Here is a 25,500-nt window from a genome sequence, read left to right as displayed (position 1 = left end):
ATTAATAAATATGATGCCATAAACGTGTTCCTTTTTGAAAACTAATTGTCTGACCTAAAACTGATTATGCTGTGACATTGCAGATAAATAACATACTTGCCTGGTTGTCTTGGTATCACCACGCAGAGGTCAGATAATAAAAATGCTGCTGCTGTTCAATGGAAACCATGAAAATGTCTATATTCAGGAAGACAACTCGACTCTGTTGACGCTCATTTGTCTCTCATAACGATTAATAAATACACACTTATAGTCAGTATTATTTTAATTTTAATTTTAAATATTTTTGCACTTTCGTTTGGTTTGCGCCCATAAAGTTTACACATTTTATCAAGAAAGCGACTCTGCACAAAGCGGAACCTTTGTTCTCCCTACCCAGGCCCGACACGGGAATATAAGTGCGACGGACAAACATGGGCAGTCGCGTCGCTGCGTGTCAGGTAAATCAGAAAAGCTTTATAACCATTTCATATCTAAATAAATATACTTACAGTTGTATTTTATGTACAAAGGGTTTTTTATTCAATGAACTGCACAGTTAAAAATGCAAAGAAAACCTGCCGATATTAGCCAGACTGACAACACACAAACATCCGCTATAACCTTAATGTTTGCTAAGTAACATTAATAACTCTTGTTTAACAGTTTATTGGCTTTCAGTGTTTTACACTTCCCTTTTCCACAGGCTCTTCGTTGGACTGTGAGAAATGCCTCCTTCTCTGTGTTCAGTCCAGTTAGGTTTGAAAGATGCCACCTTCTGCCTCTGAGCGTCAGGTGTAGATTGTTTTGTTCCTCCGACATCCAGACGACGGAGCTGTCAGCAGAAACAAACCATGAACCTCGTCCTCCACCTGGGACGCCTGCCACAGGATTATCCGTGCAGTCTTTGCGCAATATGGGATTCACAGACATCCAGGCAGAGCTGATGTGGGAGTCAGTGTTAAAGGTCAGAGGAGGAAGTGTTACCAAACATGCTCTGTCAACTCTCACAGCTCTGTTCGGCTTGGGTCTCAACACCTCCAGCGTGTTGAAACTACTGCAGAAGTGTCCAGAACTTTCCACTATCAAAGAATCACAGCTTCAGCAGCGCATAGGCAACCTGCGAAAAGTTGGGTTTGTTGAAGGTGAGATTATCTTTAATCGAGACAGATTATCATAATGATTCATTAAGTGAACGCTGTTTGTCATCAGGATCCTTAATATGTAGTGGGTAACAAATGTTGATATATAAATCAAATATTTAAGCATTATTTTATCCTTTGTTCTCATAGGGAGTCTTCAGAGAGTGGTGGTGCATTATCCCCAAATCCTGCTTGTGCCTGTGAAAAAACTAAAAAGCACAGTGACGTTCCTCAGAGAGAAGTGCTTGTTTACTGTCCAGCAGGTTACAGACATCCTCAGAGACAGTCCAGCCATAATACAGGAGGACCAGGGCCAGGTGGAGTACAAGTTTCAGGTCAGTATTTTGGAGTTTTACACATATACAGTCCCCTCCAAACTTTGGACATTACCAACAATTTAGTATGTCTTCAAAAAGACAGACAAATGTTTCAACTGACAGAAACATTGTGAGAGCCGTGAAGGAAAAACCCAAAACTACAGTGAAAGCCAATATTAACGACCTCTAAAGCATCAAAAAATGTGCACAAAAAAAACATTGCAAATTGCAAAATAGATACAGATGAGCTACAAAAAGTTTTGAACGTTAACTTCTACCAGTGAAAGGGAAAGGCCAAAGTGTGGAAGAAGAAAAGATCCATCTAAGAAGATGATCCAAAACAAACTACCAACTCAATAAAGGAGGGGAAAAAAGACTTAATATTGGCCAAGTCAGTGACCGAACTGATGATGTATTTCACCTGCTGTGGAGGAGACTGAAGGGAGAAACACAGCACAACAGTGCTAAAAGACAGTATCCTTTTATTTTCTGTGTCCCAGTTTCAACTACACCATTATTTCACACTTATTTTACATGAAATCAACATAAATCTTTCTACTATAACGGAATGAGGAAAGCTGTGTGCCGATAGCTGTCAGTAACGCTACTTTTTGAAGCCACATATTTCGATATTTAAATCATTTTAAAATTCCTAAAAAAGGTTTTTTTTTTGTTTGTTTGTTTATTTTGTTTTTAAAGCTATAAGTAAAAGAGACTTGTGTAACAGTAATTCAATCAACAAAATAATATATTACATCTTTTTTTATTAGATTTTTGTCACTTTTCCACTTTGAACACTACATTTCTTAAAACTACTTAGTATGTTGTGTGAGATTTGGGACACAGCTGTAGTGCTCCTCCTGGTGGCTACAGTTGAATGCAACATCACAACTGTGTTTGAATTGTGATGGTTCAGTATTGTTATAAACGGATGTTTGATTTTTGTCTTTTCAGTACAGAACAAACTAAGTTCATATGATATTTTGTGCCACTTTTAACCTGGCAACTGTTTATTTAACTACATATATATTATCTGGTGAGATATTTTTCACTCTTTTGATATAGCTGCATTGTATTTGAATAACACCTGGTATTAGACCTAATTATATTATAGGGTTTTTACCAAACTAATAATTGTTTGTGTTGTGTCTCCACAGTATGTCTACTTCCGAATGGGTGTTAAACAGGCAGAGATGGTGAAGTCCAGGTTGTTCCGATTCACGCTGGACGAGGTACGCTGCCGACACTGTTTTCTGGAGCGCAGAGGTCTGTACCAAACCCCAGACAAGAAAGGACAGACAACCATTATAAACCCCGCACTGAATAACATCCTGAAGGCTGACCAGGACACCTTTCTCACAGAAGTTGCCAAGGCGTCTGCAGAGGAGTATGATGTATTTCAGAGGCTGATGGCAAAAGAATGGCAGGAAGAGGGGCAGCAGTATGGCAGCGTTGAAGCTGATAGCGATGATGATAATGATGACGAGGAGGAGGATGAAGATGACGCAGAAACTGCTGGACAAAGTGGCTATAGGAAGCGGAGAAAAAAATGACAGTGGAGGTGGAACTGAAACGAATTGAAAGACGCGGTTACATGAGAAGACAAAATGAAATCTGATGGCAAATGAACCAATAAAATGTGTCCTCTGAACTGTTTGTTGATGTCACATTTATAATAGGTGTTAATCTAAAACACACATGGAAACATACAGTAATGCCGTGCTTACAGTTACCTGGTGTGGTCTCCTCTGAACATATCAATCATGCCAAGTGCCGCCTCTGGTTTTGATTTCTGCATTTATCTCAGTGAGCTCAGAGAGATGTGAGATGCAGTGACATCTATGTGAGGTTAGGGTAACAGATGAGAAATTGATATGGGTAAGTTACAGCATGGTCAAACCTATGTCCTTTCTACTGTTCTGTGTTATTTAACTAATTTTAGACTTTCAGACTCTTGACGCAGTGAAATTAAGAAGGAAATGTGAGACTAAAAAGTTTAATCCTAGCTGATTTGAAATGAAATCCGATTTAAAACATCTCAGTTAGAGAATATGGAAAAAGGCCACGTCATGAGGAGCAGCTGAGAGGATGAAAAGCCCCTCCTGTAACTATGTGACAGCCAAGTGGTTGTAGCTCCGTCACTGTATTATGTGTATGAGTCAACAAAGAGTACATCAGATAAGGGCAGCAGGTGAGACAAGTCATACAAAACAGCCATCGATTTATAGAAGCTTTCAGCCTAATGGACATGCAGCACAGAGAGGATTTTCTGTTCAGTACACCAGGTAAGAAAAACTCACCTTTGGTCAATCAATAAATTGTTACTAAGTGTATCTGCACAAAAATGATCTTCTGTGTTCGAGTATCCGCAGCCATTTAGAGGGTTAAGACTTTATTGCTGTATGTGTATTAGCTTCATTTTATCTATTAAATCCCCATACTTCGATGTATTTGTTTTTTTTTTTCCTATTAAATTGAACAAAAAAGATCCGACGTGAAGTGGAAGGTCATAGTTTTATACTTTATACTTTTATACTACTCAAATTTTCTTTCTCGATTTGCATGCTGTCTTTACACAGCCCTGTCAGTGTTCCATTTGTATTTACATTTTGGCAAAACACTGATTACATATTCTGATATTAACTTGCGGACATTTCTGTAAGAGAAGTATAGCAAACATCATATAAATGCAACTATAACCAAGAGGTAGTATTCTAGGAATGTTACTGGTTTTACCAGCCTGCAATACATCAAGAAGATGAATATGAGAATGCCTACAGAGATATTAATTTAACACCTTAGTGTATTCAGATTGACTGCTTTTTCTTTGCAGTCACACGTTTCCCTATAAATGTTCAACTGTAAGGAGTCATAGTGATTACATACACCTCTTTTTGTCTCTTTTCAAATTCGTATGCATTGATGTGATTGTATTTTGAATATGAGCCACTCTTAATATCAATTTATGGTCTTTTCACCAGCAGGAAGTTGCTGGAGGAAGTAGTGAGCACCTCATAAAACACATCATCAAAGCGTTTGTGTTTGCTCCATAACTCAAACACAGAATGACGTCATCAACAGTGATTTTTAACCTCACGCAGGAGTGGATAGAGAGTCTGCAGAGGTGGAAGCTGGATTTCTTTTTAATTCCTCCCACGGTCATCACCCTGGCCACCGTGATAGTCAACTCTGTTCTCCTGACATGCATCTTTCTCTCCCGTGCCCTACGTCAGGAGACACGGTACCTGCTGGTGGCCAACACACTGACAGCAGACATACTCTTCCTCATTCTATGCTTCACCACGATCGGTTGTAACACTATGAGAATTCAGATACCTTGGCTGGTTTGTGAGTTGGCCACAGCTCTCATCGTCACCACCTACTCCTCTGCCATCTTCACCATCACCCTCATGGTGGCCGACACCTATGCGGCAGTCCGCTGGCCCCTTCGATACCGTGACATCCTTCCACCTGCCCGCACCTACTGCATACTGTTGGGGGTGTGGGTGGTGGCAGCTGTGTACCCTTTCACCCTGGTGATCATGATGGAGGCAGAGAGGACAAATCCCCACGAAAAGGTGCAGCTGTGTCTGGTCCTCCTCTCTCTTGGTTTTATTCAGGTTCAGAACATGATAGCAAACCACGTCTATTTCTTGGTAGCAGCAATCATCTGCGCTCTACTCATTTTTTACTGCTACATTCGGCTCTACATGGTAACAAGGACCCAGGGCATCTGGCAGAGTCGTTTCTCTAGGGCCCGGGTCACTCTGCTGGCTCACGGGGTACTGCTTCTGCTCTACTTCGTCCCTGGCTTTGTCTTCAGCCTGGAGCTCTCCATGTTCCACAGGAAAGACATAAATCAAGATGTGCGTGTATGGATCAGCACAGTCAACATGTGTGTGTTTATGATGCTGCCCAGGGCGTTTGCTCCTTACCTGTATGGACTGAGATACAGGGAGATCTCTGATACTGTGATTCAGCTGTTGCATCGGGACAAGAGACAGATCACAGCATCATAAATCACTCATTACATCAAGTCTTTGTTATTCATACTTACTGTATTTTTCCAATTAATTTCCTGTGATTTTATTATTGTTGATACCATCATCACAGCTTTGGTTGTTCATTCTGAATGGGAATGACAAAATGTGTTTATTTTTACAACTCTGCTCTCTGATGATGGGATTAGATATAATATAGATTAAAAACAGAAATAACACATCATGAACCAAAAATATTCCCACTGAACGAAGACATTTATTTAACCCATTATTTCTTTCTAGACTATGAATCTAAAAACTAAAATCTTAATTTTGGTATTTATTCTGTTGATGTGCTTATTTAGCTGCTTAGAGCACGTGACTAAAAGATCAAAAGTCTCAATGAAAGAGTTTTTTTAATGCTGTAACCTCCTGATCATACCTGTTATGGCTAGAGTCTCTTCTAAAGCCCTTACAATGGAAATGATTTGGGGTACAACCACAGTTACTGTCCTGTGCAAATATGTACTCATGGATTTTAATCCCCATCACTAACACTAGAAGCATTTCTTGGAGGAATGTAAAAGCCAGTATGGACAAGAGGAATGATAACAGCAAGTAAACCCAGTTTCACACTGGTTACCTGATTATTTAATGCACATCATTTTGGTCTCAGTTTCAAAGAGAGTTCTTTCATATTTGTTATTATGATTATGTATGAAATCCATGTGATGCTCAGTTTTGCGATCATAGTAACACAGCACTTAACTCTATTTGACTTCAAAGCGTTGTTTGTCTAAAACAGGACGTCCAGTAGATCATTAATGGAGGCATGACTGACCTGATACCCGTGAGCCAGGTGTCCTGGTTACGGGACTTGTTTGTGTCTGTATCTGTAACAGGTACAGCAGCTGAACAGCAGAGGGACACATTTGTCTTTCTACTGAACTGTCTCACATGTGAGAGAGTGAATGTGAGTGCTTGTTTGGTATCATGGCACTTCCCTCCTACAAAGACAGAAGTAAAGTGGTGTTAGTTTCAGCATTGCTTCCTGCTTCATGCACCTGACTTCCAAAAAAAATGGCTAAATTCACTAAAGTAATCATACTGGTCGTGCAGCATCGGGCTGTAAACACAAGACAAAGCAGATTGTTGTTCGTGATACAGCTGAGTGCCATGCAAACTGAGGACAACTGTCTATTTTTGTGCCATGAGAGGGACAATAAAGAGGTTTGAATGTGAAACACATTTGCCATTGTTTGCCATTTTAGTTTCAGTTTCCCTGGTTCAGAAGTATTGGAACATGGCACTATTTTGTGGCATTAGTCACCACATTAAATCTGAAATGCATTGAAAGTTACCTTAATGCAAAGAAATTAAATATTCTTTACTGGCCAAATCAGTCACCTAAACTCATTTCAATAGAGCAGATCTTCCCAGAAAGACCTGAAAAAAAGTAAAGTCCCGGCAAAGTTGTTGCATTATATATATGATGTGTATGAAAATGGCAGTAACTCCTGCATGGTTAATGTCACACTTTCGTCAAACTCCTCACATTTTGAGTGTTTCATTCATGTGCAGAAGCCAAATACCAAAAAAACAAACCTATATGTGAAAATCTACACAAAGTCATACCTGTGTCTAATTGTTTTACCTTTTCTTGATCATGATGTTTTATGAGGATATGTAAAAATCTAAATTTACATGTGTAAATCCTGTAAAGTAACCAAGCTGTAACATTTGGTGACATTTCTATGATGTGTAAAGGGAACAAATATCCCAGTTCTAGTAACACGAGGTTCACAACCTCATGCCTCCTTCCTGAGAAACCCTGTAGGAACTAATCTGTTGCAACAGGACACGGAAGTTATGACATCTTTTGTTCCAACTAAGCTCCTCCTTCCCCCTCACCTGAAAAAAAACAAACTTTGGCATTTTGTGATTCATCTTTTCTTCACGTGTCTGTGGCATCACATGACATCTATTATTATTATTTGGTTCGTCACATACATGTCTTTCTACTGGACACTTATAATGTGTGTTATTTGCTATATTATGTGTTGTAGCCCACTACTTTAGTGTTTTTGTTTACCATGTACATCTACCTATTAGCTATGTAAACACACCTCTAACTCTGGCTTTTTCTACCTATTTTAAACTTGTTTTTTTCTACTACATATGAGTAACACTGTCTTGATCTTAGGTCTTACATGTTTAAAGAAGTCACGCTGCAGATCTACTACAGTTTTGTGTGTGTTGCTCAACAGCCTCTCGATTCTTGTTATGAACTTTTTCTCTGCTGGTTTGTTTGCAAACAAAGGACAGCCACGTGGAGAAACGGGGGTGTCTGGGAAGTGTAGTTCCTCGTTGAGCAGGAACGAAGAGACACAGCTGTGAGTTGAACACCATTACCCATAATTCCCAACAGCATCAGCTGAGTATGCGCAGTGGGCTGGATTTTAACCTTTTTTTTTTTTAGGCCTGACAAGTATATATGGGCTCTGTGTTTACAGTTAGCTAGATAGAGCTCTTTGTTTTTGTCATCACCTCAAAGACAAAATGTCCCGGCTGAATAACAGCTTGGCTTCTTATTCCTAACCGTCCGAGGACAGACTTTGTTAAAGATACTGATACTGAAACGTTTTCACGATACAGATTTATTTGTCTCAACACTTTGTTTTTCCTCCAGTTGTAATTGAAGAGGAAGCTTCATCTGGAAACTTCTGCATAAGGTACTGACTTTTATCTGTTACTAATCCTGTTGTTAACGCTTCTCAGTGTCAATTTGTAATATATATTTCGCTTTACGGTTGAATTTGTCACAGTAAACTCAGTAAAACAACTTTACAGCAACTTATACATAATATTTGACTGGTTAGCGGTCGGCAAGAGGCAAGTCCTTTGTCTAATAAACATGACTGTATGCAAACATGCTGCATAATATTACTTGATTGTGTGTAATTACAACTTAAATCATGAGATTTAAACATATTGAACATGTTTATGTTAATTATTTATTGTTGCATGCTTGAATATATCATTATAATAGTAAAATATTTGGTCTTAAATCCGATTTAAAATGTTCAGTGTAACTTTATTTGACCTAGATCAACAGCAGCAAATGATAAGATAGTTAAAACATGGCACAAAATCTATTAATTGATGTATTTTTTAATTATTATTTTATATTATATGCTCCTTGATGGCTAAAGCAATGTAATAAGGTCAAAAGGTAAATCTTTCATGTTTCAGGCACCTCTGGATAAATAACCTCAGGGAAGTGCTGTTGATGGCAAATAACGCACGTGTATAGGTTGAGTCGAGTCAAAGCTAATAATAACCTGAGATAAAGTAAGTCACAGGAGCAAAGGACGGACCTGCTTCAAACTTGAACAGAGCTAGTGTTGCCATAGATTAGAAGCTTTAAGGTTTTATGAAATGATAAGAGGGGTTGACTTGGTGGTTTCTTCAAAAAGAGACAAATATTTTAAAACATGTAGTTCAATATTCTGAAATAGAGGCCATGACTCAAAGTTACCCGCAGCTCTGACTTTGCACTTGTTATTGTGACAATTATTTTGTATTGTCTGATTTCCACCTGCCCTCACATCTTTTTCAAAACAAACCTGATTGACATGTGGAACAGACTTTGCTCAACCGTTGCTCAACTTCTCTTCCGCCTGTGTCTCTGTTTTTTTATTTTCCTTGTTATGCAGCCCATTGAGCTTCAGGGCACAACTGCTGCACAGCAGTAGTGAGCTAGAGCAGAAGAGGAAGTGAAATCCAGATTTATGTGCAGCTCGGGTTTCTTTCTTAGAACTACATGTTGAAAGACATTTTTAAAATTAGCCCTTGGGCTTATGAAAATTGTTTGTTCGTGTTTTCTTCAGTTTTAGCACACATGCTTTGTGACTATGCTCTGTGAGAGCTTTGTTTTCATGTAATGAATGTCCTCAATCTGATTTGCAGTGATGTCATTTCTATTTATGAATTCATGACCTTTCCCTGCCATCCCGCCTACAACATCTGATTGGATGCCTTGATAATAGTTCATGATAATATTTGATGGAAACACAATTTTTTTGTATTTGTACTGTTCCATGTTCAGGTTTAGAGAAGGTCTACATTTAAGGTCGCAGCCATGGTGTTGATTCTGGGAAGAAGGCTGAACAGGGAGGACTCTGGGATCAGAGACTCGCCAGCTGTCAAACGCAAGGTGCTGTCAAACAAACAGACAATGTGTGCGTGTGTGTTTTCTGTTTGATCTCAACTTATTAACAAAAGTTTTGCAAATGTTACACATCTGTACGTTTTTGTCTCCCAAGGTGTTTGAGGTTGACTCCAAAACTTTATCTGGGCAGGATGTCTTGGACTTCTGTTCTGGCTCCTCCCACTCAGAGGGCATCCTGCAGGTGTTCAATGAGTTTCGTGACAGCCGCCTGTTCACCGATGTGGTCATCAGCGTGCAGGGCCACGAGTTCCCCTGCCACCGTGCCGTGCTCTCTGCTTGCTCTTCCTACTTCAGAGCCATGTTCTGCAATGATCACCGCGAAAGCCGGGAGATGCTGGTCGAGATTAACGGCATCCTGGCGGAGGCAATGGACTCATTCCTCACCTATGTTTACACTGGCCGCGCCAAGATCACCACTGAGAACGTCCAGTTCCTCTTCGAAACCTCTAGCCTCTTCCAGATCACCACGCTGCGTGATGCCTGTGCAAAGTTCTTGGAGGACCAACTGGATCCATGCAACTGCCTGGGAATCCAGCGTTTTGCAGATGCACATTCCCTCAAGCAGTTGGCCAGCCGGTGCCGCTCTTACGCCCTGGCCAACTTCACAGAGGTGGCTCTGCATGAGGAGTTCCTTGACCTACGTGCAGAAGAGCTGGAAGAGTACATTGACAGTGAAGACCTGTCCATCTTTAAGGAGGAGGTGGTGTTTGAGGCAGTGATGCGATGGGTGTACCACAGTTTGGAGCACAGGAAGCCCATGCTGAAGGCCCTCCTGCACCATGTGCGCCTCCCACTTGTGCACCCCAACTACTTTGTCCAGATAGTGGAGGGAGACAAGCTCATCCAGAATGCCCCAGAGTGCTACCAGTTTCTTCATGAAGCCAGGCGCTACCACGTGTTAGGAAATGAAATGATGTCACCCCGGACCCGCCCCCGGAGGTAACTAAAATGTTAACTGACTTGTTATGTCAAAGGTGACGGGTAACCTCACCTAGATGTAATTTAGAAAATGAAATAGTTAATTAGCGTCGCATTCTTGTTTGTAGATGTAGTACGACTTGTTTTTCTAACTATGTACTTTAATTGTGTATTGTGGAAGACACATGAACGATAGATGCCTTTTCCCTATTTTGTTGTGCACTGATTACTTTCTGCTGAATAGGAGAAAAGAAATATAGTTTGATCTCTTCTTACAGGCATGGCCTAAAAATACACATTTCCATGTAAAATAAGAAAACGTGTCTTTTTAAGTCATTAGGGAGTCTTTTATCCTACAATGCATAGCTAGAGGTTATAGCTTCAGCATGAACTCTGTGCTCCTGGCAGAGTTGTTGTTCTATGTGTGTGTGAGAGAGAAAGAGAGAGAGAAAGAGAGAGAGAGAGAGAGGGAGGGAGGGAGTCTGTGTTTTGAAGACTTATTTTCAACTGGAAATGATAATGAGGGAGGCAGGGCATGTTCGTACACAGACTAGTTGGCTGGATAGAAAAAAAGAAATAATGTGATGCAAGAAACATCAATCATGAAATGTCGAGTCTTGTTGTCTCAGCAGCTGTGTAACTCACCTTGATGGTGTGTTTGGGTTCAAAGTGTCTCCACCTGTTCACTCTATTCTTATTTACCAAATGGTCGTCTTTTGTGCATGCTGGGGATTTTTATTTGTTTGCGGGGGGTCCAGTGGGTTGTTGTATCGTGCTATCTGAAATAGATCCTTATGAATGAGAGACAAAACAGACCATATGGTGCCCTGCCGTACAAAACACTACAGCGCAGCTGCCTTTGTGTGTTAGACTTGCTGTAAAGGTTTAGAAAGTGGGAACGGTGCCACATGTCAGTTATTAAGGCTGCTTGACATGTATTTCAGGTGCATTGTGTCAGTATCCAGGCAGATCTGCTTAGCTAGTCCCCGCACTGTCTGCTTGTTTACCCTGAGGGCCAAATCTTCTCCTGTTCCCAACAGATGCCTGATTTTCCCCTTTCTGTCCTTCCACTCTTGCCTAAGGAAGCCTCTAGAGTCTAATTAATAACGGTCACATAAAGCACCCGGCATCGACTGTAACACAAATGTATACAAGTACATGAAACAACTTGAATTTCCTATGTGTCTGACTGACACTCGATCACACGCGGAGTAAACAGACAGAGTCAGTTAAGGTTTAATCATTTAGGAAATCTCATTGAGAGCAATATGGTACATATAGGGTCTGTACAGGAACACCCTCTGACCTTAGACCTTTAAATTGGATAAGAAGCTAGTTAAGACCGAACTATAAATCTATGTTATGATGCAAATTCAAGTTCAAACTCTAGTTCCAAGGATGATTTTGTTGTAACCTGGAGCGATAATGTCATTGCAGGACTTTACCTTAAAGATGAGTGAAACTATCCCTGTGGAAACTACCACTCTGTTCCTGCCCTGGCACAGATTTCTGCTTTCTATAAATAGAAATTCCTCTGAGTTGTGACATGTGTATGTTTACATGTCCTCAGACTCTTTGTATAGGTCTACAGATGCACAGTATTTTAATGAGCCACCAGGTCTGAGCACTTCTATGATTAACCTTTCAATTTAGACATGTTCCTCTTGTGTTTGTGTCTTTTATAATAGCTTCAGCTATGTTGTTATTACCCCTCCACCTCTTATTTTTCCATGTCTCCCCCTCTGCCTGACCTCTCCCATGTACAGGTCAACTGGTTTTTCTGAGGTGATAGTTGTGGTGGGCGGCTGTGAGAGGGTCGGGGGCTTCAACTTGCCCTACACCGAATGCTATGATCCAGTCACAGGAGAATGGAAATCATTGGCCAAACTTCCAGAGTTCACCAAGTCAGAGTATGCTGTCTGTGCCCTCCGCAATGACATTCTGGTCTCAGGTAAGACCCTGCTACATTTGTTAGAGTTTAATAGTCTGGTCCTATCAAGGTTCTAAATAAATATGAGTACAACAAACAGGTATTTGTGAAATGTTAAGTTTGCAGTGATTACCACTTAGCCTAATAGCACATTAGACTTTTACAAACTCCAGTTCCTTTACATTATTGAGTACATTGCATCGTTCCCAGTAGACGTAAATGTAATAGTACAATGTTGAGGTACATGGTCAGTGTCTGTCTGTGCTTGACTTGCCATCTAATCACCCAGTGAAGCAGCAGGAAGGGCCATGGTGGCTGTGTGCCCTGTTTTATTTTTACAGCCTCAGCCCGTTTCAGTTGACGGAAAATATGAGAGCAACATCTGGATGCACTCTCCAGGCTCAATCCTGAGAGACCTTCACTGGCTTGTGTGTCTTTTCCTCTTCCTATTGGCCTATCATCAGATGTACCATCTTTTGCATTGTTCCAGGAGCTTTCTAGGATCCCCTTTTTCAGTTGGAGACTACTCCAGTAGGCTGTGATGCAACACACTTGATATAAACCTAAAACAGAGGTATTATGACTTTCTTGGCCTCCTGGCAATGCAACTGCATTTTTGGAACTTGATGAGCCAAGTGTGGTGTAAGCCTCCTTTGGTGAATACTAAGATCTAGATTAAACAAGACGTTGGTATTACATCACTCACTTTAACAAATGAGGTCAGAGTAAAGGTAGTTGCCAAAGTTAAATATGTAAATATCTGCTCTACAGTATACCAGACGCAGTTATATGATTGTTCGAGTGAGGACATGGAGGTTTACTGTTTTTCCGTTTTCTGTGAAATTATTTCCAAGAACATACATGGCATGAGTTCAAATGCTCCTGCTAGAATTGCTGATGTCGAAACACGCTTCAGAAAAACACGACTAACAAATGACAAGCAGCAGTTGAAAGATATGGAGAAGATGAACAAAACGAAGAAGGACACACACTATGGAGGGAAAAATGTTCTTCCCTTCAGCAACGTGCCGTGTTTATGCTTTTTTCTGCTCTCACTGTGCCAAGTCCTCACGTGTGCACTATCAATCTACCCTGAAGCACTGACTGGAAAAGTCAACACACCCCTCCCCCAAGTCTCTCTCTCTCACACGCATGCACACTACCTTATAGCATATTGCGACCTTTATTACATTGACACAGTTACTCCTGTTTTTCCTACTTTATTTTCATTTTCTGATCATGTGTTCTGTCGATTACATTCCCACACATGCCTCCGTCCTGTCTGTCTGCCCTTGTCCTCACACTGGTAAGTGGTGCAAATATTTTGGAGAGCCACCAGTATCTGTGGTCTTAAATTCAATGTGGCTTAATTGGGTACACAAAACCTTTTAGGTCTCTCTCTCTGTCCGGCACCTACACAGCATAGTAACAGGCTAACTTTGTCAGATCCAGAGTGAGTCTGCTGGATTAACACAGAAATGCTTTGAGTGCAGAAGTACGCCAGATTACAGTCAGTGTGATCTGAATTATGATCTGAACACACAAGATAAGCTTGGTTGTTGTTGTTTGGTTTAATGTGGCGTTATGAAATAAATCCCTTTTTCCTTCACTCCACTGCACTTTGGATAATAGGTGTCATCTGGGAGTGAGTCGTAAACACGTGCTTGTGCTCATACATTACAGGAGGTAGTCTGTCACAAGTAGTCAAACGTCTCAAGTTGTCTCCTCAGGAATTCAACAACATACTGAACGAGGCTATTACCGTTAGAATTAAAATTATATATAAATATATGCTACGAGGAGCTAAGACAGCTGTCACACAAATCACATTGGGACCTCCCATAGTCAGTTTGTCTGGTTCCTGAGTAGTCATAAGGAACATCAGCACTTCCCATTCAATCTGCACTTTGAAGTGGCACATCCGGAGTCATCGTGCTTCTTTAAAGCAAATCTTTAAAAGTTAAAGGGCAGCAGACTGTCTGGCTTTTTTTGCCATCCAGGAGATTATTGAGCAAACAAACACCGAAACTGACTTCCTTCTCTTGTCTCCTTTTATTTGTGTGCTGCTGTAAAATTTTAAAAGACTAAACATTAATTAAGCAATTTTACCCCTCAACAAAGCCCAGAAGACACAAATAGTCACTGATTTTCAATTAAGTGATTTTTTTTATTATTGTTACGAAAAAACACACCTAGTATCTATCCCCACCTGTCTAGTCTGACTGTCATCTATCTTAGTATGAAAAACCGCTTTGTTTCCATGTCATTCCAGAAGACACCTAGACACCTTTGTCTACACTGTCAGGTTTTTACTTTATGTCTTCACCTTTGCTACACACAACCACCCACAATGTTCAGTATGAAGTAAACACTTAACAGAAAACCGCAGACATAACCACAACAAAATACCAAGGAACATCAAGCATTTTAGTTGCAGTCTTTATTACCTTGATTACTAGCTGTTGCGTAAAGAGCTGAGGGCCATCGGGTTCACCTGTATTCACCCGATTGATCAGCACAATGTGATCAATTTAAGTGCTGGTTTGAAATAACACAGATTATCACTGCGTATGTGTCATGTGCATGCATGCGTAAATATGCATGAACAATCTCGAAGAAAAGCTTAGCGTTGGATAAAAGCCAGCAGATAACAGCTACCGGTTATAGTAGCCGAATAGTTCCTCTGACGTTAACGTACATGTTAATACTAAAATGTTTCGTTATCTATACCCATTATTTTTATATGTTATGTGTTTAGTTTTGTTCTGTAGTGAATCACCAGACAGGTGTGTGTGTGTGTGTGTGTGTGGTGGTGGTGGTAAAGAAGTATTGGTGGGGGCTTATTGAGCAGGAGACGGGGTATGTTACGGGGCTTGTAACATTTATTCTCTACATCTTCTTTCAGTGCGTGTTTGCTCAGAAGCAACAGATTAGGCATTCAGACATGATGTAGTAAGAGTTGTGCTACAGCTCTGTTAGCTCCCTAAGATCTTAATTATGCTTTAAAAAAAGTTAAAACTGATGTTTATGGAACAGCTGTGTGCATACACAATGAAACATGATAATAAATGTGTAATCTTTAAATAGGTTGTTTACTGCAGGTTTGACTGTGTGTCTGAGCTCTACAGACCCAGCTTAGGTCAAAGTCAGACAAGACACTTACAACTCTGGCCCAGTTTGGAGATAAGCATAGACACAAACACACAAAGTGCAAAGCTGGCTGGTCACTAAAAGCAGTTGGGGTTTATTTTACAAATGTCTCATTCATATCACTTCAGCTAGATTAAAAAAATGTACTCAAACCTAAACAAACGTTGTTCAGTTTTTAACCAAATCTTGAATTTTGCCTTTTGCTGTTTTTAGGTGGTCGCATCAACAGCAGAGATGTGTGGATGTACAACTCACAGCTCAACCTGTGGATCCGGGTGGCTTCTCTTAACAAAGGCCGCTGGAGGCACAAGATGGGAGTCTTGCTGGGCAAGGTAAGGAGAGAGCCGCAAGACCCTAAACTAGATTTATGCAGTTGCCTCAAGCGTGTGAATCGATTTAAAGTTCAGTGTCAGATTTCTCCCATTTATTTGGTACTCTATAAACACTCAACAGCTGTGACTTATATTATGCATATTTGAACCTCCTCATATAGCCCAAAGTAAGAAGTTTTACATATGCTTTATGCTATAGCGCTTCTCTGCGGAGATTTACTTTGTCTTTCTATTGAAAATTAGACCATTCACTGTGCAATCACAATTACACAGATTCACATCCCGTCATTCACTACATGACATCATGTTTGTTTTTAGGAAATGTGAAAAGGAAATTTCAGAGCATGTTTCAGTGGAACTGGTTAACAGTATACTTAGAATACCTACATACACAAAAAGGGGTCAGCGTTTATACAATGAGGAAACTCTGTGGACTCACCTGCTAGACAGGAAATCTAATTGAAGTCCACTGATATTTCGAATGCTTTCAATTCAGATTTTTGGCAGTTGTACTCCTGATTTATCTGTTAACATGTATGATCTTACCTGCAGGCTGGAAGGAAATTTTTTTTTAAACATACCAAAGGCCTTACCTCAGTTTGCATACTTACATTTATGATTGACATTAAGTGACTGGTCCTAAGACTTAGGTCGGTCATGCTTCAGTGGCAGAAGAGAAGCCCCATTTAGAAATTCCAGTTTCTGACAGCAGCCTGCTTTGACGTTATCAATGGTCCTTTATCTTGGTTTAAACCTGTGATATACATCCATACATAGCAGATTCAACAGAGAAAAGGAGGTTTCCCAAGTAAACAAGTGCCATAGCCACTATAACAGTACAGCTAAGGTTCATACAAATATACTGTCATGATTTTTAATTGTTCTCTTCTCTATCTTCTCCATTGTGTATTTCTTAAATATTAAACATTTTCCATGTTTTCATAGTCCTCATACACTGTATACTAAATGTCAAATGTTAGATTAAAAACTAATAAGCAGTTCGGTTATGAAAACTGAGAGGAGTTTATGTCTGCATGTGAATTCATTATTAATTCTTTATCACTGCTTCTAGTCTGCTGTTACTATTTACAGTGTCTTGTACAGGGCCAGGTGGACATTCTTGTTTGAGGTCAGAGGGAGTTTAGCGCACATGTGCCAGCATCTCACACTTCAAACTAGCTCAGTCCTCTGTATCACGCTTCATGTGTCTCTGCTCAGTCACATAAGCCTTCAGGGATCATACTTAGCTGCAAAAAGAAATCTCACACGTGCTGGGTTTGCATATGTAGGCATAATTTAACACACTGAAATATTCAGCAGAGAGCTGTTCGTGTTCCTGTGACAACCACAAGAAAGGAAACTTTATCTCTTATTTAAATAACTACATTTATAACCTGTAAAATATTTGTAACCATAAGTTGTGCTAAAATAAAAACTGCATAACAGGGCATTTACATTTTAAGCATGTGTGGTGTAAAGATCAGACCATAATAATGCAAAACAAATGTCGACCACTTGTTAGACAATAGCATGTGTAGAAGAGTTTCTGAACTGTAATTATCTATTATTAGTGTCGAAACATAAACAGAGATGAGTCAGGTTAACTCAACGCTCAAAACAACCGTGTGTATGCTTTAGCTATCATGTGTACAAGTGCACACACACACAATGGACACAAGTAGTTTCCACACAAGTTGACTGCTTTGGGCTAAAACAGCACTTTATTTACTTTGTCAGAAACAGGATGACTCAGGAGGGGATCTTGTCATCGCCTTTTTTTTTTTTTTAATTTTGGGGAGGTCTGCTTGGGGCCAATCTGTGTTTGATTTTCTGTGAGAGTCGAACAACACCCAAATTGCCTAGTTGCCTTGCCACAGAAACAACAAACATGCGTGCATTCGAACTACACACCGATCTTCCACATCAGTGAGGTAACCAGCTGGACGGTCACACTGCAGCCATAAAAGTCAGTACTTAACTTCGAAGTGAGTCAGGGAAACGTCATGATATGGTGAAAACAAGCTGCACTCGTGTGGCTGCCATTTAACTTAACTATAGAGCATTAAAGGTTAAACCTAATGATGTGTAGCTGTCTGAAGGCTCTGATCCAAAAATGATTTGATGCTAAAAGCAGCGCTGTTTTTGTTCAGACATGCTATTAATATGCATTTATTTCTATACTTCTACTGCAAAGTCTGCAACATAGGTGATCAACAGCTCAGACATCACTGTTAATATAAGTGGCAGTGATAGATATTATATAAGGAGCTTACATGACACATGTGCACATACACACGTGCTTCACCTTCTCTTGGAAATCCTAGTCTGTGGCTGCCTCCTGCATCCATCAACCTCATTGTTTTGTAAATAGTTTTGTTTTGTGTTGTTTAGGCATTCTTTGCTTTATCATTTTTCCTCAGAACTGTGTTGTCTAAGGTATGTATTTAATTTCATTTCCTCGTGTCTTGATAGCTGGTTGTTCTGGAACTGCCTTTCCAGCGAATCCGTTTTGTTTTAGTTTCACTCCTGATTATATCGGTCATCTTATCTGCAAACGTACAGCGTCTGTCTGTCGTCTGTCATCTTAGGATGTATAATTCGCTTGAATTCAGTTCTCCCTCCTCCTGAGTTTGGACCCAGTTATTTCCTCGTTCAGTCTGTAATTTCCCCTTTTGATGTGCAGCACTGATGCTCCAGTAGCAAGTGTTGTAAACACATGAGTAAAACACCTGATTTGCTGTAACTCAGTATTCAATTTGCATTTTTCAGTTGACAAATTCAGTATTTTTCACTTACATGCCCACATTTGTTTAACTGTGCATATGCAAATCTGCATTCATCCATTCACTCCTGGTTGTAACCTTAAGTCTAAACTGATAAAGCTGGTTCTGCAAAAGCGTCCCAACAGGTACAGGGACATTCAGGATTCAGTGTCTTGCGTCCTGTGATGTCCTGTTGGACTGGTCTTGTTTCAACAGAGTAACAGCAGAAATAGGTCACCACTTGTTTTCTTCTCTGTGTTATGGCTGCACTTGGTGACGGCTGTTCTTGTCTATCATAATGTTTCACGCTTTCTCTCTCTTTTTGTATCTATGTCAGTCTCTCGCTCTCTCTCTCTCTCTCTCTCTTGCTATTTTTCTATGCTGTTCTTCCCTCTGGAGTCTCTCAGTCTCTATAAGTCTCTTGCAGACACTGCTTCTTACTTCTTTGCATGTTAAGGAAACTGTTAATAATAAAGACATTGTTGATGTTTGAGCAAGGTCATAAAATAAACTGCTAATGTGCTTGTTCAGCGGCTAGCAAGTGTGTCTTGAGAGAGACATGAACCCAGTTTGGCACACACCTCGAGTCAGATCATCAGTTTTTTGCTGCTGTCATTGAGATAATGCAGAATTGACATGTACATTGTACACACTTACATGTATTGACTTATTACTTACCAGCCCCCATTCCCCACCAAATGTAGTGTTTAATTGTCAGCTCACACAAAAGATGAAAACATTTTAAAAAAAAAATCACAATGTTCACATAGCGCTTGATTAACTTTATCTCTCTATGCCAGACACGCTTATCTCTCTTTTGTTTCTCCTACATGCCTTTGAGTTGTGGCAAAAAACAATTCCTCATTTAACACCAGGTTACCATTTTTTTAATTAGAGTATTAAAGTTACAGCCTTCAGTTGCCCATACTATTGTTGTTATTCAGTTATTCAGTACAACTCCTATTCAGGTAAAAAAGGCGGTTGTGCTGTAAATTGGCGCAGGTGCGACAGCTGCAACACCAGCTCTATGCACTTCCTTGTTTTTATTCCCCCGTTTTCCCTCCATCTTTCTTTGTTTCTTGCTCCCCCCTCCTTCCTCTGTACTTGTTTATGCTTTACTTTATGTAGAGAGACAGGAACAGCCTGAAGGTTCTCTGTTGCATAAGACAAGCCTGTTGATGAGCAGTGTCATGCTCATAACCAGTAATGCCGTTCAGTGTGTATCCGTCACACGTGACTTTTTACAGGAAAACACATTTAGCTTAAAGCCTTACCTTTCACCCTTTTTTTTTTTTTTTTTTTTTTTACATTCTTCATGCCTCACGTTCCCTTTTTATTTTCTCATCTTCCCATTCCTTGCGCTCCAGGAGGGTAGTATGTGTAACCACAGGGCACTTGTTAGGAGCATATCTATGTCAGCCCAGTTCCCCAGCTTAAATTGCTTTAAATTCCAGTAAAGGTTTAGTTTTCCGTTTTTGGTGCTTATCCAGAAAGTGGCATGACGTGAAATTTCAACACAAATGTATTGGAAAATACACTTGTAACTAATTAAGTATGAATAATTTTCTGTATTTATGTGTCACTGTGCGGCGATCTTCAAGCATGAGTGGGCATAGTTAATGGATGGATGGATGCATAGTGGCACCATGCATCTTGAAATATGTTTGTAGCAGGTACCAAAGTCAGTGTAAACCCAAGACACACTCTCAGAAGTACAGTATGTGAGGACAAAACAGGGGCTAAAGCTACTGTTATGTTATTACTGATAGTTGAACTGTTGAAGAGCGCCTGCAGGGATCCAGTGTAGTGTTTATAGATACAAGAACAACAAGGGCAAGAATAATATAGCGCGCTCAAAAGCAGAACGTCATCTTTCTACTGCACCTTGATCGACTGGTTCTCTAAATGCTGACGTATACCATTTTGTTCATCTTCTTAAACACAGCTCTCAGTTGTATAACCTTTACCTGTGTAAAAAGCTTGTGGTCGTATTTACAACTTTGTCACTGACACAAATTTGTTTGTGTGCCTGACCTCAGGTCTATGCTGTGGGGGGCTACGATGGCCAGAGCCGCCTGAGCAGTGTGGAGTGTTATGATTCCTTCTCTAACCGCTGGACAGAGGTGGCTCCAATGAAAGAGGCAGTTAGCTCTCCAGCTGTGGCCAGCTCTGATGGAAAGCTGTATGTCATTGGAGGAGGACCTGACGACAACACTTGTTCAGACAAGGTGAGAAGCAGATGGTTACTCTTCCAAGCACTCATTTAAGCATGCAGTGATGACAGCTGAGTTGCGTTTCAAGACACTTTCAAGGGATTTCAAAAGCCTGCTTTTTAGAAGTAGGGACATGGGACGTCTGAGCAGCAACATGACTCAATAGAGTTAAATGAGGCTTATACATTACAAGTTATGTATATATATAGACTGATTTTCAAGACTATGGAAGATCAAGATTTTAAGATACTTTAACTTGAATTTAAGGATTAGATTATCATTTATATGTTTTGCTCAAATTTGCCAGCAGCGCCACTGTATAACGCTGTGGCTGCTTTGTGATATAATCCCAGATATCAGGCGACTTGAGTGGCTACCCTGAAATAGTTTCATTGGGTTTTGAGTGACAGCAGTGTCAATGCTAGTAAACAGGAAGAAATTGGCATTCAAAGGAACCCAGCTTCTTTAGAAGCATTTTTTCTTCTCCGTGGAACATCTGATATGTTTTGTTTATGCCTTTGGTAATTGAAGGCTATAATATGCACAGACAGAGATGCATGCTGATAAGAGTTAACAGGACAATCTCGGTTTCTCTTTCATACATAGCTGACAATTTTAAATGACGTAAAGGGACCAGAATTCATACTAGCTCCAGTTCTTTTGAGCTACTTTCAATATATCTGCAGTCTCCTGAGGAGGTAGAATGATCTTAGAGGTCCTTGTTTGTCAGAGTGAGATCCTGTACATTGTTCATATTAGCTGTAGTCAGAGACAACAATGTTTGGATGAGATTATTTTAAAGAGAAGTGGATTGGAATGCATGCAAAACCACATAATTGGGTTTTTGTCAGGCTGTAGAACAGTCAATAAAACCACAGAATGAGCTAGAGATGTTTCTCTACTGTACAACTATTTATCCTCATGGTATACAGTATAGAAAAAAAATTCTTCTTTTTTACTTTTCTAACCGTAAAACACAACTAACGTCATGTAACTGTATGTCACAGGTTCAGTGCTATGACCCGGAGAAGGACACCTGGTTGCTACGAGCCAACATTCCCATTGCCAAGCGATGTATCACAGCAGTGTCCCTCAACAACCTGATCTATGTGTGTGGTGGTCTCACCAAGTACATATACTGCTATGACCCTGCAGAGGACTACTGGATGCACGTGGCTCAGACGTTTAACAAGCAGGTGAAATGCAAATGTGCAGTTCTTACGGACCTCAGCTGCAGGAATGCTTGTTTTTGCGTCCCATGTAGCAGCGACCTCTAAATTTCTGTCTGTCTCTCTGTGCAGGAGAGCTGTGGCATGTCAGTGTGCAACGGTAAGATCTTCATCCTTGGTGGCAGAGGGGAAAACGGTGAAGCTACAGACATCATCCAGTGTTACGACCCGTCAACAGGCATCATCACAGGAGTGGCAAACATGCCGCGGCCAATCTCCTACCATGGCTGTGTGACTATCCACCGCTACAGTGACAAACACCACAAGCTATAAACAAACACACACACATTCATGTGACAGCACACACTAAAGATATTAAACTCTTTGAAACTTACACTTTTAAAGTTCACCCAAGTGCACGGCACAAACACAATCACACACTTCTCTTTTTTTATAACTGGCACATTTGTTTGTTCTGCAGTACCACTGAGCTAATTTATTTCCTCGCAGCATCATGTAGCTTTAGTTATTGTGGTGCTGTGAATCTTTTACCATTGTGTACAATAGTTACAACCCTTCTATGAAAATGCTTAGTAGTTGATAACACTAGTGACTTAATCTATAAGTGTAACTAAAGTGGAATCATATCAGCATTACAGGGATGTCTCACATTAGTAAATAGTGTTGAGAAGCAATGAAACTTATATGACATATGGTTTTTATTTCAGCCATATGCCATTACTTGGCATCAGTACAGTAGACAGTGTTGTGATGATGAGTTTTATTTGCTATAAAAAGCCATAAAGTTAATATTTTACCACAGAAACATAATATTTGTGCAATTTTAAGGGAAAATGTCAAGTGTAGGGGATAATAATTTTCTAATCCTAAAGACAGAAGTTACTTAATGACAATCAATTGTTTGCAGAAAAAGCTCAAACTCCCCATTACAAGCAGGTCACCAGTTGAACGTGCCGCTTCCCAACACTGTGCTTTTATTACTGTGCCTCATCCGGAGATCTAGGTTACTGATGAGCTATAGTGGCCACAGACAGTGCACAATGCCATGAACCAAAATAGAAACAATATCCAGCAGTGGTAACAATATTCCTAAAGTACTCTCCTCTGTTTTTTAATTCCTCTCCTTGATATGAAAAAGGACCTAATAGAAACGAGCAGTCAGCCAGCTGTGCTTCCCCCAATATCAGTGGTCATAAATACAAGTTGTTCACACTCACTGACCCAGAGAGGAGAGAAAGAACAGACAGTGTACAGAAATATTGGAACATAGCCACAGTGTGTACCGCCCTTTGGTTTCCTTTTCCTCACATCCCTCCACTTATCATCTCGTTCCACTTCCCATATACGTTTCCCTAATCCCTGCTTCAGCTGGGTCATCACTCCACATTTTTGGCCTCTTTTCAAATTTATTTAGTTCCATGTTAAATATTATTACATTACATCCATTTTCTTTTTTACTTTTTAAGTTATACTTTTTATATGTGGATGTGTATTGTATTATACATAGCTTCAGTGTGTTAATTCACTGATGTACTGGGCTTGTGGATGGTTTTGTAGCTTTGAGAAGCCTTTGTAGATCAAACGCGAAGACTGCTCTGAATAAATTATGTGCATGTTTGGTATGTTTGTATGCATGTATGTGACTTTTATGACTGGATGGGTTGGAGCCAAGGAGGTTATCACAGAGTTCAAGTGTAACCATTGCACAGCCGCAAACGTCTGTTAACAGAACTCTTCACACTGATGCTGGCACCTCTCACCTGTACACTCGCATGTAAAGATGTAACTCGGGGTAACCGTAGAGACCTCCAGGTGTGTATGTGTGTTTACTGGTCAGTTATGGGTGACGTGTAGCAATGCTATACCTTGCACGGGGGGGTTAAGAGTTCTGAATGACGAGGATTTTGAATGGTGTGGCTCATGGTCAGTGAAAGTCACCTTCTACTACGACTGGTGTTGACAGACTAAAGATATTGCTGTGAATATAACTTTAATATGTCGTATTGTTTTGTTTTTTTAACCTGTATTTAAATCTATCTCTTCCATGGTGTGATATTGTTTTCTTTCTGTAACTGAGAGCCCCAGTTGTGCACTTTGACAGAATCCTGTTAAATGTAGAATTATATGACATATTTGATGATTTCTTTTTTTTTACTGTATCAGTAAATGTTCTTTGCTTTCATCTGACACGTGCAGGCGACAGCAGATGGGCCTTTTACTCCTCCTGATGGCCGCTACCTGCTATCACCCTGGTATTCTAACAAGAACAACAGAGTTTGCTACAACAGAGTTATATCAAGAGAGAAAGTGTTTAAATCTGTGACACGCAACATAACAACGGCACAGATTGTGCTTCTATCTGTCAGGCACAATGACAACAACAGGCTATTTTGCCTTAAACCATCCCTCAGGTGAAAAGTATGAGTTAAGTGTCATGTTTTCGCACCAAAGTGCTCTGGCTGAAAAGAAAACATCTCCAGGCTAAGTCAGGAGGCCAACAAGAGGAGTCTGAAGGCAGAAGTAGTTGAGCAAATAAGTAGGAGTTAGAAAATAGAGAGAGAGAGAGAGAGAGAGAGAGAGAGAAATTTGAGTGTGTGTGCATCTGTGATTTCACTGAGTATTTACTCAAATGGGACACAAACATTGTCCTGATTTGTTGGTTTTCATTACTCGCTATATAGAGGCTTTTTATTAATTGCCTGCTTTTGATAAGATGTTTTTGTGTCATTTGATTTTCTTTTTTTTTATTAATTTTGCTTGTTGTGGTGTGTTGTAGGATTGTGTGAGATGTGTTGAGTGCAGAATGCAAATAGCATGCCTTAAATTAAACCCTGAAGAGCTGAGTGATGAAGGTTGATTGGTGGATTTAATAAGAAAGAATGAAGACATAAGACAAAGTGAATTTGATTCTGCCCTAAAGGTGACTTAATGTGTATATTGTGCTTAGATCGTGCAAGATGGTGGCTTTAACTGTTGCAGAATGCTGCCCTTTGTGCCTTATTAAAAGAATAACCATTGGGGATTTAAATCTGATCTTGATATAAACCTTTACTACGTGTATGATGAGATATTTTAACATCAGTTTTTCCACAGATGCTCTTTGTCTAACTGCAGGAAAGCTTTTGGATTTTAGTAAACTGCAATGGTTGACTTGTTTAAGAGAAGCATCAATAAAGTTTCTTCTTTACCAATGCTTGTGTCCTGTCCCATTTGTATGTTTTTTATGTATATATATTTATAAAGTTATATAGACTTATTAGGCAACATTTATTTTATTGCACTTTGAAATGTATCTGTGGCTTTTGTTCGTGCATGAGTTTAAGTTGTGTCACATGACACACACACACACACAAAAT

The 25,500-nt window shown here is 40.0% G+C and overlaps 3 protein-coding genes across 3 annotated transcripts; all 3 read left to right on the top strand.

Moving 5' to 3' along the window:
• Nucleotides 1-387: 387 nt before the first annotated feature.
• mterf4 (mitochondrial transcription termination factor 4) lies at nucleotides 388-3,094 on the top strand. The gene is made up of 4 exons (XM_026373849.1): nucleotides 388-440; nucleotides 686-1,124; nucleotides 1,272-1,456; nucleotides 2,596-3,094. Exons 1-4 carry the CDS (start codon nucleotides 414-416, stop codon nucleotides 2,989-2,991), a joined length of 1,047 nt encoding a protein of 348 aa, XP_026229634.1. The 5' UTR covers nucleotides 388-413; the 3' UTR covers nucleotides 2,992-3,094.
• A 102-nt stretch (nucleotides 3,095-3,196) lies between these two features.
• Nucleotides 3,197-7,815, top strand: LOC113171482 (probable G-protein coupled receptor 148). The gene is made up of 2 exons (XM_026373850.1): nucleotides 3,197-3,723; nucleotides 4,420-7,815. The coding sequence occupies exon 2, from the start codon at nucleotides 4,504-4,506 to the stop codon at nucleotides 5,455-5,457; it is 954 nt and encodes a 317-aa protein (XP_026229635.1). The 5' UTR covers nucleotides 3,197-3,723; nucleotides 4,420-4,503; the 3' UTR covers nucleotides 5,458-7,815.
• Nucleotides 7,816-7,924: 109 nt separating this feature from the next.
• On the top strand, nucleotides 7,925-25,335 carry klhl24a (kelch-like family member 24a). Its single transcript, XM_026373848.1, has 8 exons — nucleotides 7,925-8,150; nucleotides 9,527-9,634; nucleotides 9,744-10,588; nucleotides 12,334-12,518; nucleotides 15,861-15,979; nucleotides 20,781-20,969; nucleotides 21,962-22,150; nucleotides 22,256-25,335. The coding sequence occupies exons 2-8, from the start codon at nucleotides 9,560-9,562 to the stop codon at nucleotides 22,454-22,456; spliced, it is 1,803 nt and encodes a 600-aa protein (XP_026229633.1). The 5' UTR covers nucleotides 7,925-8,150; nucleotides 9,527-9,559; the 3' UTR covers nucleotides 22,457-25,335.
• Nucleotides 25,336-25,500: the final 165 nt, after the last annotated feature.

The sequence above is a fragment of the Anabas testudineus genome, chromosome 17, assembly GCF_900324465.2.
Source record: "Anabas testudineus chromosome 17, fAnaTes1.2, whole genome shotgun sequence".
NCBI classification, from domain to species: domain Eukaryota; kingdom Metazoa; phylum Chordata; class Actinopteri; order Anabantiformes; family Anabantidae; genus Anabas; species Anabas testudineus.
The sequence above is the reverse complement of the archived record's forward strand: the minus strand, read 5'-3'. Positions and strand labels throughout refer to the sequence as shown.